The sequence below is a fragment of the Myripristis murdjan genome, chromosome 12, assembly GCF_902150065.1.
Source record: "Myripristis murdjan chromosome 12, fMyrMur1.1, whole genome shotgun sequence".
NCBI lineage: Eukaryota > Metazoa > Chordata > Actinopteri > Holocentriformes > Holocentridae > Myripristis > Myripristis murdjan.
In genome coordinates this window covers 10,139,102-10,159,531 of record NC_043991.1, presented here as the reverse complement: position 1 = coordinate 10,159,531, position 20,430 = coordinate 10,139,102, and the positions used below count along the sequence as shown (strand labels likewise).

Genomic DNA, 20,430 nt, shown 5'->3' with positions numbered 1-20,430 from the left:
CCAAAGAATCTGCAGCCACAGTGAGATGCCGCTGAAGCCTTTAGTCAGTCATTGCCTCAATTTTGGGTGCATGCTGTTTTGGGTTTCACAAAAATACCATAGAAAGTAGTCACAGCACAACAGAAGCTTGTCATTCCCTGGAAAGCAAAACATTTCGTCAACCTAAAGGTCACCAAATATCCTGGGACACCCAACAATATTTAATATTATGATCAACACCCAGGCAGCCCCTTTGTTGAACTTGGTATACACTTTTTCAGGTCTGCTGTGTCATAGTCTTTGCTTCGGTTTAGATTAAGAGGAGCTGAGAGGCATGTTTAAATGTGCTTTTTTTAAAAAATGGAAATTAGACGTGTTTGCTGATGGAGCAGATATGCTAGGATCAGGTTGGATGCTTTCCATGCTGATGATCAAGATCAGAGAGGGATGCAACCTGCGAGACACACTGCAGCGCTCAAATCAGAAGTGTTTGATAATCACAGCCGGGACATTGAGAACTGACGGGGTCCTACAGGATCATTTAGCCCCTCACAGTATGCACAGGGGTAGCTAATGTGGTTTGATTAGCGCGCTGTAAAAGCAGGGCAGGTCATGCACACAGCAACTATCAGAGCATTTGTTGTTGGCGAAATGAGAAGTTGCTGCATTGGATTAGCTCCTCTTAGTGAAAAACAAACATCAGAGGCTCATTAAGCATAGTACTTGATGGACCATGTTTAGTGCTAATAAGGAAAACAGCAAGGAACACAACCGCAGTGTGTGCCTGACACATGGTCACACACATTAAGCACTGCCGTAGACCTGCATGAAAATAAATAAGTAGATAAATGCATTATCTTCAAGTATTTTCTGAAAGTGTAAAGGTGCACCGTGAACTCAGAGCTGTGGAGAAATTGTACACTATATGAAAATGTACATAACAAAACCTGTTTCCCAGTGACCCTGAAAAGTTACCATTTTACTGTGGTTGTTTACAATTGCAGGGCCAAAGGTATTGTTTACAACTACATTTACTGTTCAAAGAAGCATCTTCTAGGCTCCTGTTTGATTTACATCAACATGATTTTTCTTTGAATTCATGGTAAAATGAGATATAGTAGCATGCTCTGCTAATGTAAACTGTTATCTCTCTCAAGGGTACATATTTTACCCTTAACAGTCATTTCATGAGTGAAGGATGATGGTGGATTTGTCTTTTGTGTGACAAATATCAGGATTTGAGTAAAAAAAAGAGAGAGAGAGAGCAAAAATGAAACACAATAGATCTCTCAAGGGCATATGGGCAAACGCTTGGCAGTCACACACTTGAGCCCTCAAGGTTGTGTTGGAGGAGGAGCACGAGAGGGGAAGCGGTGAAGAACAAGGTCTTGAGCTCTGTCCATTTCTCACGTGGAGCTGGAGGGCTGCTGCAGAAGGCTGTTGAAGGTGAATGGCATTTATGATGGTAACCCTGGCGATTGATAGCTCCTCTGCCGGTCCATCCCTCTGAGCATCGCCGGGACCTTAGCCCCGGGAGCCCCATGTGGGAAAAGCTTTTTATTGCACCTGGGAGATGCATTAAGGACCCAATGAACTTTGACCTTGGTCTTGATCACCCTGGTAACACCAAACATGAACAATGGTTAGGCTTTAAGAGGACTGGACTGCTGCAATCCCTCAACTCTCATAAATGCATGAATGTATTTCATTCAAGACGAGTTTTTGTGGGATCTTGTAAAGTCTGTAAGCACTTTCACTGATGCTGTCAGTGATAAATGAGAGTCAGCCGTTAATGAAAATACTTAGGAGTTGTTCACCATCATCCACAGTGAGCAAATAACTTGCCTTTATAACTTTTGTTAAAAAAGCAAATTTACACACCTTTGTTTCATTAGCACATTGTCATTAGGCCGTTCTTTCATTAGGCTTATATCAATACAGATCTTTTTTCATTAGTGGAACATCTCAAAGGCTTGCCTTCATTAGCGCAATGCTGTAAATGCTGTATGCGGTTTCATTAGCAGCCTATCTTTAATGAGGAAACCCCCAGCGTGTTTACATTGCTCTGATCCCCCCTGATCACTAGTGAGGATAATGCTGATTGGCTGTTGGTGGGGGGATGTTTGAGCGTGTCCCTTGAATATTGGATCATGCAGTTATTAAAGCCAATGAGATCCCTCTCTCTGCTTGGAAGTGGAGAGAAGCAAAAAAAAAAAAAAAAGATCAAACGTCTCTGTAATCAAGGGGCTGCTACAGTATACGGGCCAAGACATAATGACGCAGTGTGATCGAGAAGCTCTTAATGACAAGACATGCACCAACTTTACCGCTCGTGACAGGAGATCCAGAACCTGCACATACATGTTTGAGCTACTGCTGCGCTTTCATCATTTACTTCAAAGTTGGAAAAGTAAAGCTCCTTATTGAAATTGATTTAAGGTGTTAACAGGAAAAAGATGGGTATTTCGCATCCACGTTTCTTCAAATAAGCATATCAGCTGTCACATTATGGAATATGGGTATGTGGAGATAACTTTCTCAGCATTTGAAATGGATGGTACACTACTGGAAAAGGTTGTTTTTTATTCTCAACTGGACAAATAAGCATATTGAAAACTCTATCAAATGATTAGACTGCGTAGTTCATAGTTCTACGTGTTTACGCCAAAGATAACCATGATATCGTTTCATTTTCTTTGAGATGCGTAGATTGTGTTCAGGTGGAGAATCGAACAAAAACGCCCTATTTTTTAGCTCCGTCTCCCACGCTTCCAGCTTTAGGTGAAATTCCAAGTGTTTGAATCCCGTACTGTAGCATTACTCTGTCCCGTGGGAAGATTATTCCAGTGGATGGCTAGCAGTGCTGGGTTTGTTTGGTGGAGGTGGGGGCGGGGTTCCTGTCTGGTCAGTTTACTCCTGATTTTGGAAAAGTCCAACTTGACTGGGAACTTGGGCTCATAGGCTAACGCCGTAATGTTCAGTGACATCGCTCAGAGCCCTATGGCGTGTGTCATTGTCTGCCGTTCGACCCCTTTATACAACCAGGAATTTGCCTCGCTCCTGCAGAATTGATTCGAAAGACGGGGAAAAGTGTGGCTGATTGTAACAGATGGAGCGAGACTATATCCAATCAAAATTATCCGTCATTCAGGCCAGTCATATTTGTCTGACAGATTTGAAACGGACTGCTTAGATGTTGCACCTGACATGTGATTTACGACAGAAGTGCAATCAAGCGCATGCACCGCCACAATGTTGAATCGCAACTTCTCTTCGGTTGTGTTATTGTGCAGTATCAGCCGCGTAATTCATTGAGTCATCACGTCACTGGAGCTTGCCTCACATCCCGGTATTATTGAGGATGCCCATAAAACTTTGCATTTTAAAGTCAGTAGCAATGATCTGATTTGATGTTTTGCAGTAATAACATTAGTACCAGTGTGCTCAGAAAGCTTTCAAGAATTCTCTTTACCCCCTGCAATTATGTTTGCAGGCTGCTTTAATGAGACAGTCAAAATACCCCAGTCTGTTTTATTTCATTCATGCTGTTAAAGATGATCTCAGTCTGTCTGTGTTTGCTCGAACTGGTCCAGACTTGCTTTGCCTGGTCTGTCCTTGTATTCATCCATAATACTAATCAAAGCATTGAGGAATGCATTTGACAAGAGCCCCACCACACACACACACTTCTCCCTTGCTTACATACCCATCTATATAACTTGGTATCAGTAAATGCACATATGCATAAACAATAAACACACACAATGACGTGCATGTGCACATGCATACGCTTGCGCAAGCACTCTTGTACGCACCCACATTTGCACACACACTTATGAGCAGAAAGCGTCAGCATCCCAGACAGCTTATCATGGGGAACTAATTCAATATCCCTTTGCCTGTTTTAAATGTCATTCTGTGAGCTCATCTGGAGTGACATGTTTTTCATGGTGGAAATAAAGGCGCTTTATTGGGCTGAGAACACAGTGACGGGGGCTCCACTGCCTGGTGCTCTTGATGTTTGCTGAAAATCTAAAGGTCCTCATGAGGAATGAATAAAGTAAGGATTTGCAGAGATCTGCCGATGCCAATGAGATCCGCATGAGCTGCCCAGTCGATACGGACTGGGTGAATCCTCCGCAGACTGAGGAAAGTAAAGTACACACAGAAGTTTCCAATTTGGCCAGAGGCTACCACGTCAATAATGAAATAAAATGCCACTCAGATGCCATTCTAATTCTATTTAAGGGATCATCAAGGATTTCAAAAGGTCATAAGTGGTTGATGTAAACCTATTGAATGCTACCGGGTCAGAGTTTTGGCATTCTCATGATATCGACTGATTTATGGTCTGCTTGGTCCTGGCTTCCTGGTGTATGTCACCCATGTGCTGCTTTTTTTTTTTTTTTTTTTCCCTTTACACCTTTTGCTTAATTTTGAAGAGTACAATGCTGGCATTCAAGAAAATTTTCATCAAAGTCTCCGCTATTTTTGGCCCTTTATGTTTATCTGTTGTCGCTCCTCTTTGCTGTTGACGATGTCAGTGGCGGGGGTGAATGCTGGTCTGGATTGGCTACAGAGCGCTCAGTTGCCCCATTGTGCGAGATAATGACTTCCCCATTGAGGATGACCCCCTGTGGCCCCTAAGACAGACAGTAAGACGGTCCCTTCCATCCCCCAAAGGCACCTCGACTGAATTTGGCATTTGGCTTGCACAGAATCGCTAACCTCAGTCTCGTGTCTGGCCACTCCTCGGCGTCCTCTTGGCCCGCCCTCCCCATCCGTCCTCAGGCGCCGTCCGCCTTCTGGAGCCCCCGCCCTGGGCACAGCCACGGAGTTGACATGAGCAGAGAGCTGGTCGGGTCCCGTGGGTGAGGAGGTTAAGATGAAGGCCAGACTGCCACAGAGCTGTAAATGTGAGAGGTTGGCCGGGTCTGATGGTGGCAGGGTAGTGGCAGATGTGCAGTCTGCTCAGAGGAGGCGTGCAGTACGGTGGTGTTGTCAAGATATCTTTTAACTCTTTCCCTCCTTACCCCGCATGCATCTTGCAAAGTAACCACTAATGGGCATCTCATGGTCTTGGCATCCCTGTTCAGCAAGAGTTATGCCTCAAGCCTACCAGTTCTCAGCACACCTGTGTTATGTGTTCACAGAAGTCACAATTATCATCCTATGACTGTAAACATGTTTTCCTTCCTCTGCTTCATATTTTTCATCCTCTCTCTCTCTCTCTCTCTGTTCCACAATTGAAAAAAGGGTTTTTAGCTTTATTGTGCTGTCCTTGACGACTCTTCAGGTGCAGTTGCATTTTTTAAAAATTGTTGTCGAACTAAACTAAACTCGCTGTTTTCTTTCTCTTTACTGCTACAGGGTTCCTGAAACCCCAGTGCTCACTGGCTCCTCCTTCCCAGCGAGGTCGGTCAGGCGAGGCTTGTTCCTGTTTCAGTGGCATGTGTCCCCTCCATCAGCGTCGCTTATCCTCAGGTAACACTCAATGTGTGGAAATCTGTCACCGATTCTTATGCCAGAGAAATTTCTTGGTTGAAATGTAGGGGAATACTTTTTTTTTTTTTTTTTTTTTTTTTTTTTATGAAAGTAAACTACAAGGTAAGAAATGTTGCATTTGCGACGCATGTATACTTTTATTAAAGTCGCATTTAAGAACGAATCGTTAGTTGATCAGAATAGTAGCAAAAATTTTCTTAGATAATAAATGATGATTATAGAACGAGGCATGAGGAACCTGTTTTATTTTAAAAAATGTAGACGGTACACCTGGGCGGCAGGTGATGCAGTGGTTAGTGCTGTCGACTCACAGCAAGAAGGACCTGGGTTCAATTCCCAGCCGGCTGGCCAGTGTCCTTTTTGTGTGGAGTTCTCCCCGTGTCTGCGTGGGTTTCTGCTGGTTTCAGGTCAGCTGAATAGGAGATACTTTATTGCCTACTAGATGTAAATGTGTCTGCCCTGTGATGAACTGGTGACCTGTCCAGGGTGTTTCCCCGCCTTCTGCCAAGTGAGCGCTGGTATAGCAACCGGCGACCCTAATTAGGATAAGCAGCTTGGAAAATGGATGAATGAACAAAATCCACTTCATAATGAAACTTTTAACATAATTACATCAATTATGGCACAGCACTGACATGTCTTCATGGACACAGACATCACAGACAGACACTCAGTTACGTTGTTTTCATATCTTGTTATTATCAAGGTAAACAATCGCTATTTTGTGTGGTTTTCGACAAAATGAGCACTTATGCTGAGGTTATTCTTAGAAGAAAACCCAGGGTGTACTTTCTTAACTTTTAGAAAAATAAATCTGCACATTTGTTCAAATATATTTTGAACATCTTGATTTGACTATTGATCAGTTATGGTTTTCTAACTGTTTTTTCACACAGTGGAAAATCTTGCTAGGACACAGGCACACATTTTTGCACAGACACACACCTATGCACGCACAGATACACACACACACACACACACACACGCACATACTTCATAGCCCTCGGTCAGAGGTGTGGCTGGGGGCCTCTTCCTAGTCAGTGTTCAGTCTGGTTTTCATGATTAATGGTGTCTTTGCATGTGGAGCCCCATTGATGGACAAGTTAACAGAGGCGCTCTGAGACTGCCCCCTTTACACACCTCAGCTCCTCTCTCAGGCGGGCAGAGTCTGTCTGACCTCAGTGGAGCTGCATACTCCAAACTCACATATCTGGTATGTGGGTAATGAATGGTGGGACAACGCTGTACAGAACATGTGGTTTGTGCTGATACATTCATTACTCTATCCCAAGGGCCCGGGCCTTCTATGATGTCGGTGATGTGACTGGCTGAGTGGCCTGTAAGTAGACACCGTGTCATGTGAGGAGAGCATGACTGGCATGATAAGACAAAGTCACATAAGGAGCTCCACGAGAGCGGGGATCAATTTGATTTCAGTGTTAGTTAATTTAGAATTATTAGGTTAGATGATTTTACCTGCCAGCTGGATCCTGTCCATTGCAATATTTTCAAACTTTTAACATTGCTTGGATATTTGAACACTAGTGCGGGAGGTGATAGAAATACGTTTAAGTCTGTTCTAAGAGTTGGCGATAGCTCCGAGAGGATGTCTATTGTGGAAGACAATTAAGATAATAATTGAATCTCCTCTGAAACAAAGCAAACTCTTTCCTTTTGTTCTGTAGTTCAATTAGTTTCCTTCATTTGCATTTGATTCAGTTTGTGAATTTGCTTGGGGAAGTGGTTTATTTCAGTCCAAAAAAAAAAAAAAAAAAAATACACAAGTGCTCATTGTTATCCGGCTAAATCAGTGTTCCGGTGGTAATGAAAAATCTGGAAAAGTCCCAGAACATTTGATTGTGTATTTCAGGCCAGCAAAAATTATCAAAAATAATACACATCCAGAATGTTTAGGAAATGGCATGGAAATGTGGTATTTTTTCACCCAGAAAAATGTTTAATGGCAGCATGGCTATTTGCATTAGTGAGAGTAACAACCCAGACAATGAAATTTCACAGTACCATGATTTTCATTTGATAGCTAGAGGTACTCAGAACCACACCTAGGTACTCAAACAAAAACAAACAAATGAAAAAGATGGCATTTCAACACATTATTGGTGAATTAGTCATGGGAATTGCATTAAATGCCATGAATTATTGATGAAAGGTTGGAGTATTTGATTTGCAGAGAAATTGTAACAATCCATGCTTCATGATTGGTTTATAATACTCCCCTTCAAAGTTTGATCAGAAGTACCAGAAGTACCTTTAAAGTACCTTTAAATGCCGTTGTGTTACTGAAATCCATAATCAGGCTAATCATACTCAACCTTATGACCCTCTGGATCAAATTCAGTACAGCATCCACCATCTCCATGTCCTGTGTGTTTTTTTTCTTTTTTTTTTTTACTACAGTGAAAGCTTAAGAAGAACAAATATTGTTTTGCTAAATAACTATCTAAAAGATGGAAATGTGAACGAGTAGTGGACCGATGTAATTTCATCAGAGGTGGAGTAAAGCAAGCTGCCTCTCTTGTAGTTAACCCGGGTTTGATTCCCAGACGTTATCCATATCTTTGGTGGTGTGGGCCGGTTGACACAGGGATCATCCTGAGACTGAAAAATACGTTAATTCCCTGCAACAACAAAATGTCTTTTCTTGAACAAGACACTGAAGTTGCTCTGAAGACATCGTTCCCAGCTTCCTTGGTGCTCGCACATCTTTGGAGAAACTCCAACATCTGTGGTTCACAATGTGTGTATTATGGATAGTAAGAATCATCTTGTAACTGAGAGGGACAATGTTAATCAATATCTTCTTTTTCTCTTGGCTCTCTTTTTGGTCCACCCAGTAGGACTGAGGGATTTTTTTATTTTTTTATTTTTAAGACAAGGCTATGTGTGGGGAAAAAAAAAAAAAAACTTAGCTGAGACAAAACGGGAACCCACTACCCTCTCTTTCACAGGCAAATACTTTTTCATGGACAAGTCTCAGCAAGATATCTGAGGTGCAGTTTTTTCCACCAACCTCACCCCCATCTTTGTGTATTTTACAGTGCTATCTTGATTGATTGCAACATTTTTTACTGTCACAGCCTGCAGTGAGGGTGGACACGTTTCCTGAACAATTAGAAACAAGCAGATGAGAAGCGGTTTGGCTGAAACACAGTGCGTCAGGGTTTTCCCCTTTTTTTGTCTCGTGGTTATTTTAAAATCTGTAACACACCAGGACATGATTGATTAAGTGTAATCCGGGCCCAAACCATGGCGAGGGGTGAATGTGTGAAATTAATTGCGTTTGTATCACATCTTTTCTTGTCACTGCCTCTCCAGTGGCGATATTAAACACATTCAGTGATCTGTCATATGCTCTCAGAGACAGCCAAGAGCAGAATGTACTTCAAGAAAAACTGAGGTAACTGTGAAGTCGTTGCGGGCAGAGGCAGAGAGAGAGGAGGAGGACAGCCACGCTGGAGTCTGAAGTTTATAGACCCTGTAATAATCATGGGTCTAATTATGGAATGTGTTACTATAAATCCATCGGCATCGTTAGATTGTGTGATTGTCCTCCAATCCATATGTCCTGGCCGCCCGACCATGGCCACAATGACAAGCTGCCGTAGAAGGCGCGAGCCGTGTAGTGGTGACCAAGCAGGAGTTTCTGGGAAGGCTTGAGAGCCTCGCCCGGGGAGCTGCATTCGGCAGTGATCCGCTGAACTTTAGGCCGCACACTGATGTGGCCAGGCTCCGGTTTCAGTGGTTTTACATTGTTTGGGCTTTTCAAAAACAAACCCTTACTGGAAAGGGACCGTGAGAAACGTAGTATTCGGGCCCACACTTTTCTGCAGATCATTTAAAAAAAAAAAAAAAAAAAAAAAAAAAAAGGCAATCATTTTTGTTTTTTATGAGAAGTCACAAAAAAAGAGCCATGATGGGAAAAAAAGTTTTTTTTTGGAATTGTGGTGTATGAGGTGAGAGAGAGGGAAAGCGTAAAAGAGAGAAAGCATTGAAAACAGGGCTTTTTGAAAGGCCCTCACAATGCAGGCCTTGTGCTGTGATTTGGTCTGTCCTCACCGAGCTGAGCGGAGGAATGGAAAAGATTATCCGCAGGAATGTCTGGGGTGCCCTCAAACGGAGCGGGCCGCGTGACTGGCCAATGGGAGCGAGGCCTGCAGAGCGGCGGGCTAATTTTTTCCTGATGAACTCAGCCGCCTGCTCCACAATGCAGTCTGATTGCCAGGGCTGAACTCACATATGGTCCGTGTTTGGAAGGTCCAAATGACAGGACCAATTCTGCCTGCAGAGAAAAGGGGGTGGGGGTGTTGGACTTAGATGATTATTACTGGCTTCCCCCTTTTTTATTTCATTAGCGTGGCTTTGGATTTGGTTGATGAGACTGGTGCCCCGGAACCACACCAACGCAGCCTGTCTGTCGCGTCCTCCGTTTCTTAGTCTTGCCGATTGAAATTAACCCTCCAGGTGTACAGTTAGCTTTTGATTAATCACTCCTTATTGATGGTGCTTTGGTTAAATAAGCAGCAATTATGCCCAAAGCCAACCCCTATTAGTGCTTGCGGCAGTCTATGGCCCACTTCATTACAGGGCCTCAGAATTATCTCACTGCCTCGCAAATCCTGCCAATTAATTTGGAACCCATTTACTATTCAGAGTACTTGGAAAGAGGCTCCATTGCCCCTCCACCTAGAACTGGGCCAGAGTAAACTACAGGGAAATGCAACTGACACAGCTCCAGCTCTGTCCAAGGAATGTGTGTGCATGTGTGCTTCTGTGTGTGTGTGCGTGTGTGTGTGTGCACGCATGCGCTCATTGTTTTTCAGAGGCTGGTCGGGGCTCTCAGCATCAGCATGGCAGTAAAAAGCCATGTGGTGGGCCTCTGGAGAGAGGCAGCATGTGTTTGTAGACCTTGTGGTCACACAGCAGGGTTGGAGACTCGGGATTGCGGGACGAACGAGGCAAAAGAGAGGCTGGGGGGCTGGCGTGAGGTTAAAATGGCTCCCGGCTCCTCGTATTTCCCATAGCGGGGTCCCACAGAGGTGAGGAGGGTCACAGAGAGGGAGCTCGTTAGCCCCAGCATGCTCCGTGCTCCCTGCTCTCTAATTGGCTGGCCGGAGTCAGTGCACTCCCTGGCTGCTTCCTGCTAGGTCAGGAGCCAGAGGGGCCAGGGGACGCCAAGCTGCCGATTATTGGCCCCGGCCTCCACCCCCTTTCTCTCATTCATCAGCACACACTGCAGGCTATTTTAATATACGCAGTCGTACTCCAACTATCACCACACGACTCATCCCAAGAAGTAACCAACCAATCTCTGCTGTCGGCTGTTTGTTTCTTCTAAGTCCACAGTTAGTATCAGTTCTGGCCTGTTTTGGGAGAGGGGCTGTTTTTACTCGAGGCCAGAGGTCTGGGGTTTGTCATAGCTGGGATAAGGACTGCCAAAACTATTCAGTTAATTGGCTGTTTGAATTCATATTAGATACTGTATAATGTACTGGCTGTTGTTCCCAAGATGTAACCCCCCCCTCCACTCCCACCGCACTGCACCCCCCATGTTTTCTGCAGTGATTCCTTATGCCTTTATACCTTTGATGTGAAAAGTAATTGGGTGGGAGGCAGAGAGCAGCGCTAATGAAATGATATCATCGGGAGGAGATTTTAATCCCCCGGCCTGCTCCCTTGTCCGTGAACATGGGAACAGTGTCATCGGACTAAAATCCTTTCCTGATTAGTTTCTCTCCCTATTCTTTTGAATCGCCAAGCTCATTGGTGAGAAATCTGGAACGTGGACGTGGAACTGAAAATAACTTGTCTTTGACTTGCATACAGTACAAGATGGCAAGTTTAAAATAAAGAAGATCAATAAGGTGATCTTTTTTGTAGAGAAAAAAATATTGATTGCATAAAAATTTGAGATAGATTCTGATGTGTAACATAAAGTGTCATATATTTTACTATAGTTTACAAAGAGACAGCAAGCCAAATGCATACAATGTTCTGTATATAGAGAGGCTTACAATGAATTTGAACCTATTTTGAAGATGTGCGCATTTAGATTACTATTTAGGCTCGGGATGATAATAGTTATTATAGTTGTGGAAGTGCAACATTTTTTTTGTACTGCTTTTTGATAACTATGCTTTTATCTAATGGGTATTCACTGAATTTCTGTAATACCTGTCCATCATATCTGTCTATGGGATTCCCCCAGCGGCATGGCCCCTGCAGCTGTGGCAGCCAGGATGCAGCTGAAGTGGTGGGGGCCTTCCCTGCTGGCACAGAGTGACGGCAGTCATCCATGGAGGGTCAGTAGAAATCAGAGCGACTAAGCCTTTGATAACTCTCTGAGCCCATAATCCCCCAGCAGCACCATCAGAGTGAAATGCTATCTCATTGTTACAGCTGAAACCCATTGGAGAGAGAGGCAAGCAGGCAGTGAGGGACACAGGGAGGGACAGGCAGTCGTCCTATCGCGCTATCATGCAGTCATTACCTACCTCAGAGAGGCACAGTATCATTGTCACAGCAGTGATTATCACCACAATGATCGAGGGAGGTAGAGTTGAGGTCCGTGTGGAATGCTTTGCTGAACTTGTATTCTCAAAGCTTATCATTATGGGTTTAAATTTGAATCATGGGAGCATAAAGGAAATAAAAATTTGAATTTAAATTGTCTGGGGTGCAGAATAATTTAATATCTAATGAATTTTCAAACAAAGATGTTACCATTTACCCATTGTTCCTTCTCCCATAAAACCTCAGAGCATTCTTTTCATTATCTCACACAGAAAAGGGTGGTATTGTTTTAATCCATCGAACCAGTGGCGAATGTAGATTTTTTTTTTACATGGGGTGGCAGAGGGGTGGCATGAAATTTTGGAAGGATGGTTGTGAGTAGATCAGGCAGCCTTAATGTGAATTAGTTTAATTCACTGAGATTGGAGGTGCAGTGATAATTACCTACAGCTCCTCACAGGAAACCCCCTCCTCACAGAACCAAGGCCATTGACTGCCGAGAGGTAAAGAAAAAGTGCAGGACCACGTAGTCTCATCCCTTTCGGATTTGTCCAGGTTTCCACACGCCACGCTGTTCACGTGGTCTCGGACCTCAGAGTTACGGTATTATAAATCGAATTAAATTGCCGAAAACTGGGGTGGCAAGGCCTTTTTTGGGGCAGCAGCTGCCACCCCGTGCCACCCGCTTGATCCGCCATTGCGTCTGACATTGTTAAATTTATTTAGCGTACACATGTTGTATTCTCTCAGAGGCGTTTTAATTTACGCAGATGAGTTGAAATTTCTTTCTGCCACAGATTCCGACTCTCCTCGGAGATGATCCTGACCCCTGAGTGAGATTTACAGTACAGTGTGTAAGGCTTGCATCTGGAAGGGAAAAAAAAAAAAAAAAAAGAACCAAAGAACCCTGCATTTTTTATTAACATCAATTAAACATGAATAAGCAAGTTCTCATTCTTCAGGCCCCATGTTGCCTAACACAGAACAGTATGTTAATCACAGCAGGGCACTGTGGGTACTCTACTGAAATATATGGGTAAACTAATGAATATAAATGAATATGTACATCTTAACCCAGATATCTCAGCCCTGGTTTCCTCTCTGTGTGGTGTTGCTACAAACAGCTGATAGAGACATTATAACCGGAGGGTGCACTGTCACCCCAGCTTTTGTGACTGCTGAGGCCTGATCCAGAATGCCATGTTTATATCAGCAGGGGGCCGGCTAAGTGTTGGGGGCATTGGCCTCCCTTAACCACAAAGAAACATGAGAGGATGATGGGGATGCTAAAGTATTGCATGTTTGTCTCCACTTGTCACATTTGCAAAATACCAGCCAGGCTCGCTCATGACTTACTGTGCTATGCAAACAAAAACGGGGAAAATGTGTTGTGCATGGGCAGGAAAACAAAACAAAACAGACAGCGAGTTCAAGATGATGTTGGGGAGAAGTCGATTAAGGGGAAAAAAATCCTGTTTACCCTTGATGAAAACAGCCATATGTGCTATGATGGATGAACACTCTCCCTGCAGACAGTGGTTAGACTGGAAGCGATATATATATATATATATATATATATATATATATATATATATATATTTTAAGTCATGATTTTTAGAAATATCATCAGTTACGAAGCATTTTTCCTCTTCCTGTTTTCACTAAGATGATAGAGTCCAAAAGGATCGCGCTGAACATCTGGATCAGCTAACAGCAGAAGAGCCAGATATTTGGACAAGGCCAGACCAAAGGAAGAAAGCAATTTCAGTGATTTATTTATCAATTCTTGTTTTCTTCTGGAGCCATGCATGTGTCCTCATGGCCGTGTTTTAGTTGCAGCATTTGTGTCTGATTCTGCTTTCTTAACTGTGAAGAACAACAAAAAAAGAATGCAAGAACATTTTTTGGCCTTGCTACCCTATAATGTTACTGGACCTCGGCAGTGCAGTTTGGACAGTGGGTCACAGCACCACAGATTGAAATCATTTGTGTCCAATACGCATGGCTTGCCAGTGATAACAGAATGTTCTCTGTCGTAACCACCCACCGCCACCTCTCCCTACCCTGTCTAAATACTCGTTGTTGATTGTTACTGCTCAGCTTCTTCTTTTTTCTTTTTTTTTTAAAGAATCCAACAAAAGAGAAACATGTTATGTTTGTACACCATGTATCATCCACATTGAAATTATTATACGATCTATCTTGCCTTACGCGTTCTGAGAGTATTTCACCGGGTCGCTCCGTTCAAACTCTGCTGCAGAGGATTTTTGTGTGTTTTTCTCAATCCTCTTCTTGTTTGTTCACTGGTCTGTATGTTAAGTAAATGGTTTGGGGAGCTCAGGTGTCCTTTTAGAGAGGAGTGGGAGCTTGTTTGCCATCAGAGGCAGTTCTTGCTGTTCCTGTTGTCACTATGGTCAGTTGCCTCTGTCCTCGTCGATGGGAATTTGAAGGGCGACGGCAGCCACAGATCATCCAGCTCTGTTAGTCCCCCTGAAGGGGAAGCAGAGGGAGAGAAAGCCAGACAGGCATTGATGTAGGCAGAGGCAGTGGGGGAGAGAGGGGGATGAAGTAGGCAGGAGAGAAGGGAGGGGGACTGGCGGTATTTTGATGCTAAAGTGATTCGACACGCTTGGCATTATAGCCGGCTCTGCAGTGGGGGAGGGAGAGACAGCCCGAGCGAGTGCTTGATCCGAATGTCACCGAAGCCGATCTCATGAAGTGGAAGGTCAGAGCCAAAGCACCTGCCACCCCTGTCGCACCATGCTCGCCCAGACTCCACCCCTCCACTCCTGGGAAGGGCATGCTGGGAGCAGGGGTGCTGGGAGGAGATTGGAGGGCGGAAGGTATAGGAGGAGAAAGGGTGAAAGGTGTGTGTGTGTGTGTGTGTGTGTGTGTGTCTGCACATAGGGGGTTGAGGGTCATTTGGGCTCGAGGCCTGACCTCGTACTGTCACATGTCTCCGCTGCACAGCAACAGGCCCACCCAAGTGTGCTAATGCAGGCCAGTGCATGCTGGGACGCAGGATGTGGAACTAGGGGAGAAGTGTTTGTGACTCCCACATGCCTCTCCTCAGAGAGCTGGTTCAGAGGTGGGTGGAGGATGGGGGTGGTAATGCAGTGGCTAATGGAAATGTCTTGTTGGGACTCAGCGCTGGGCCTAGAAGCTGCTCTGTGGCCCAGGAGGAGCAAACTGAGGCTGCTGTGATGACTCCAAGGCATTAGCCCCCATTTTACCACATAAAACAGACAGCAATTGAGACACAGACAGTCTCCAAGTCTGAAAGGTGAGGGCCATAGCCTAGTGTTTTTTGTTTTTTTTGTCTGTTTTTTTTTTTTGGTCTTACCCTAATCCCTTTGTCCCTAGCCCAACTTGCACCACTCTTACTCACCCACCAGAGGTTCAGGGCACAGAGGCTCCTGGGGCATTGGCAGGGGAGCAGTTGCAGAAAGCTGACCTTTAGTGTGTACCCATGCAGGCAGCACAGTCAATGGGACTGTGGGATGGAGTAGAGCCTGTGTGACAGGGCGAACCAAACACCACAGGGGCATCATGTCCACAAGTCCATTACAGTCACTGACATTGAGCTAATTGACTGATGTGGTCGTGTAGCAAAGGCAGCATGAATTTAAAATGGGGATGGGAAATAGAGAGGAATATCCAGAGACAGAGAGAGAGAGTGTGTGTGTGTGTGTTTGTGTGTGTGTGTGTGGAGAACAAAGTCAAAGTCAAAACTCTATGGCTCCGTGTGGCCAGCATTCTGTCTTTTTTTTTTTTATATATATATATATATCAGATATGTGGTTGTGTGGTTCAGTTGGCCAGACCTTTATGAATCATACTGATAAGATTTCCTGGTTGACAAATCTTTAAGGTGACGAGAGGGTCAGCGCGATGTAAAATAAAAAAAAAAAAAAAAAAAAGATAAACACAAGGAGTTTTAAACTATAGGGACGGGTACCATGAATTGTCAGGTGTTTAATAAATGCAAACATATGTTTCACTTAATTCATTGTCCTGTGAAGGTCACGTCCTTACCCGTTTTTGTTTTATTTAAAGCCTGTGTTAAGTTTTTCATTTATTACATTGAATCACTTGATTCGATTAAAGATGCCCACAGTCATTTCCTTGATTTATATTTTTTTTAAATCTCACCTCATGGGCGTGTTTCTCTCCCCTACTCTCATCTAACTGTCTCACTTCCCCTGTGGCTTGCAGGAGGCTCGCCCAGGAAAGAGTTAACGGCGTACATGCGAGTTTTGCATAGGACTGCACTAAACATTGTGAAACCAGGCAGTGGCCCGAGAACATTCAGTCCCTATCTGTTAATGCTCGTCAAGTAAAGATGTCTGCTCCCAGGGACACAACGGGATCAGGACAAGAGCTTAATGCTAGAAAGAAAAGCCGGCATAGGCCTAATGCCTTCTTGTTTGCTTTTTGCGAGCGCAATCTGTGTGTGTGTGTGTGCGCATGTGTACGTGGTTGTGTGTTTTTTTGTTTGTGTATGTCTGTCCATGTGTACTTGACGGCACATGCCAAATTAAATGTATTTTTTCTGCTCGTAATGTGCGCACACATGCTCATGTATTCATGTGTGTATTCATGCCTGTGCATTTGTGGACACTGCATTGGCTGCATAGTCCTCCATCTCTGAGTGGACAACTGTCCTGCCAGCTGTGCTTGACAGCGTTTTGGATTTAGCAAGTATCACCCAGGCAAGTGATTAAGAAGAGCTGAGCTGCTGCTTTGTCCAAGTAGGACACTTTCCCAAATGACTTGTCTCTGGCCTCTGCTCTGTGATTTGAGTATTCATTAACTGCCCCTGTGCGCCCCCATGCAAAGTATTCCAATAGCCTGTGATTTTATAGAACTACTGTGTCAGAGACAAAACGAGCAGCAGCAGCTGCCTGTAACCCAAGCTGATAATGAGTATGAATTTGTGTTTATTTAACACCCTCCCTGCCATCTGTTCCCATGTATTGTGATATGCAGAGAGGGCACGTGTGTATGAGCCTGATGATTACACAACAACAGCCCGGCTAGCTGTGTGGTGGCAGCGTCTCACCCGACACCAACATCCCGCCAGTTTCATTATTCAGACTTTGTTCACTGACACAGCTCGTGCATTGGAACAAGAGAGCCACACAGGCAGCAAGGGTCTCAAGTCTCAGATATACATGTATAACCGGAGAGACACACAGAAACGCACCCATTCATGTGTGTGCTCACAGACACACACAGAAAACACACACACAAACACACACAAATCACAGACACCATATAGAGACACAATTAACATGCCAATTGAAGCAGCTAAGGCAGAGGTCAGTATCTGTTGACATCATTATGCTTTATACAAGAGATCACAGTGTTTTTTTCTGCCCTCCATCTGTCTGCCTGGGGGTCACAGGGGTTAAAAGAGCTTTTAGTGCTTATGGAAAAACAAACAGTCCATAACGCTTTTATCATCTATTATCACTGATGGTATCATATGTGATGATTAGACTTTTGTTTATTTTGCCTCTCATTACCTGTCCGCATAGTCATTATATCTGAGCCCATCACATTCAGCGTGTGGGGGAGTTAAAATTAATTTTTGCGCTTAGTAATATCGGAGGTTACATAATGAAGAGAACTGAAAAGTACCTTTTTATCTCTGAACTGTGTGCCAACAACGGTATGTGTAACACAGTTTTACTGGTCCTTGTTATCTTCCCGCAGAAACATCAGCAAGCAAAGGTATTGATGTTATCTGGTGAGATGAGATGAGAAGTTGACTTTGGCCTGCCATAATTACTGAAAAGCTGTCTGACTGATCTGTTATCCTTCATCTAATATTTAACCGTTACTTATGTAATTAACGTTTGTGCATCTGCAAAATTCAAAGCAAACTCAGACTCAGATTCAGACTTATAGTGCAATAATTTGTAAAACCTCTATCTACTCTTATCTTTGAAAAGGACATGGTCATGGACAAGGTCACGTATTGCTACCACAACTGTGTGCACTAATTCAAAGATGAGATAGTTTCATCAAAAGCATCAAAAGCTTTACTTGCTCATTTTAATTCAGTGGGCTACAGTGGAACTAGAGTTTGAGGTATAGAAGACAGATTTATTGTGTGATTTTGCAAGTGATTACTGCATTTTTAACTTCCTAGGTTTTTTTTTTTTTAATAAGAAAAGCTATAAACACATATGACAACCATAATTAGTGCTATTTCATAACAACATTAGACGAAAACACGAAAGAAGTGGCAGTAAAATTAATCAAATTAACATGTGAAACCTGAGAAAATTGAATATTGAGTGCAGTGTTTTAAATCTCTATTTGTTGACCTTTGAACACATGCAAATTGGATATATTAGCCTTTTTTTTCTTTTCATTTTTTGTAATTTTTTTTTTTTTTTTTGCTGGAGCATATTTTGTTTTATCAGCATGTTTTGGGTTGATTTGCTTGTTGGGAGACCAAACTTGAGGCCTGGCTTTGCTTCTTATCAATGTTATTGGCCCCTCATCCCACACATTTTCCTGCCTAACTCTTCACATCACTACCATGCATGTTCAGTATTGAGACAGCCTGACTGCCTATCCAAAGGAGGCAGAGCTCTACATAGCCAAGCTTTCTATGAGAAAGCTCTAAAACCTAAAGAACCCTTGATTCTTATGTTCATGTGGGCTGGCAGGGGCAGACATTGTCGGCACAGATGATGATGATGTATGTTAAAAATGTTGATTTATACGTGGAGCTGTATTTAACGGTAAGGCAGTGTTCACATGGGACATCTGGCATCTGTCAAATTCATGGAGAAGCATGCAGTGAAACCACTTAGATTGCATTTTTGTAGGCGTGCTCTGTTTTGATTTCATTGGCTGAAGAAGTCCAAGATGATGATTTACCTGCGCTTTGTCAAAAGTTTGTCGACTTTCAACTTTTTTCATGGGCCGGGTTGCAGTATTTTCATGCACTGTGATCTCTAAATCTATGTCATCTGTCAGCACATATGTCGGTCTCATATTCGAATACATGGCATATTGCCTGTTTTTTTGACATTTTACAAATGGTCATTGGAGCATTTGTAATACGTAATTGGATTCATGTGGCGAAAAACATTTCTGCTGAGGCAACTCTTTGCTCTGCCGGGTTGAATTCTCACAAAGCAACTTTACAACAAATACATTCATCTAAATAGTGCAACAATAACGATGATGACATGACAGAATACAAAAAAGTCCTTAAAACAAAACAACCGAAGAAAAACTTGGCCATCTACAAACACACACAAAAAAGTCAATTGACAAAGCAAAAATGTTGATGGTAACATCAAGGTTAGTAAGCAAGGGATCTTAAGTTTGTACAGCTGTTTAGAGCTTTGTGAGAGAGGTAATTATTATATTGTTATAGGTGATCACTACAACAAGGTCACATATGATTTCAAAGGTTATTTGAAGGTTATTGCATCCATTGGATATGAAGTACACATCTTACTGTAGCCCATGCACTTCTGTTTCACAGTAGACCAGATTGTATCATCAAAGTTGTTTGTTTTAATTACTGAACATGCATCCATAAGTAACATTTTATTGTCAAATTATGCACCACTGGAAATGGCTCTATGCCTAGGCCAAGGACCAAGGGACCAACAAACAAAATGGATAGTTACATCTCCATTCCAAGATGAAAACCTTCCATATTTATCAGCAGAGAAATTGAAATACTGTGGGAACAGAGGGAGTTTGGCCTCCAATCCAGCAGTGGGGTGGGATGCTTTCAAGGCTGTTATGAGAGGCAGATTTACTCAGAGACTCATAATTGAAACCCCAAACTGCTTGTTGTCTTCATGAGCTGGAGGGAAAATAAAAGACCTTGAACGAACATGCTCCTCATAATCAGATACTCTCCGCACTCTCACTTAAATAAACTCAAATTAGAACTGACTCTGTATTACAGAAAGAGGTAGAGTATGCATTATTCAGAGGGATGATGAAGACAGAAATACTATGAACGGGGAGAACAGGAATGTTTCTAGTTCAGAGAGTAATACAGTAGTATGCTCAGTCGGTGGTATTCGTGGTGTGACCTGAGTTTTCTGAGATGTGCCTTCCTGACTGCATGCAAACTGCAATAAAAAGGTATGAAGGCTTTGGGTTCGGGTTTTAGGCAAGTGTCTTCATTCATTACCTGGATTAAACACATGCAAATTGCTCTTGGGTAGTGCTAATGATAAATGGCAGGAAATTCTCTTCTTTCTGCCTCCACAGAGAAAAGAGACAAGGATGTCCCCTTTCCCCTTAAATCTTTGCTCTGGCAGTGGGAACACTGAGCAACATCTGTCCTGAGCACAGTGTCTGAATATAGGGTAAATTTGACAAAGTCTTAAAAAACCCCAAGACTCTGTCCACCATGTATTGGAGAGT

The 20,430-nt window shown here is 43.2% G+C and overlaps 1 protein-coding gene across 2 annotated transcripts in view; it reads left to right on the top strand.

Moving 5' to 3' along the window:
- rxraa (retinoid X receptor, alpha a) overlaps window positions 1–20,430 on the top strand; it is a 117,903-nt gene that overhangs the window by 23,883 nt on the left and 73,590 nt on the right. For both annotated transcript variants that reach the window (XM_030064978.1, XM_030064979.1), the window contains exon 2: window positions 5,350–5,463. In XM_030064978.1, the coding sequence (XP_029920838.1) occupies window positions 5,350–5,463 (114 nt within the window). The remainder of the gene's footprint in view (window positions 1–5,349; window positions 5,464–20,430) is intronic.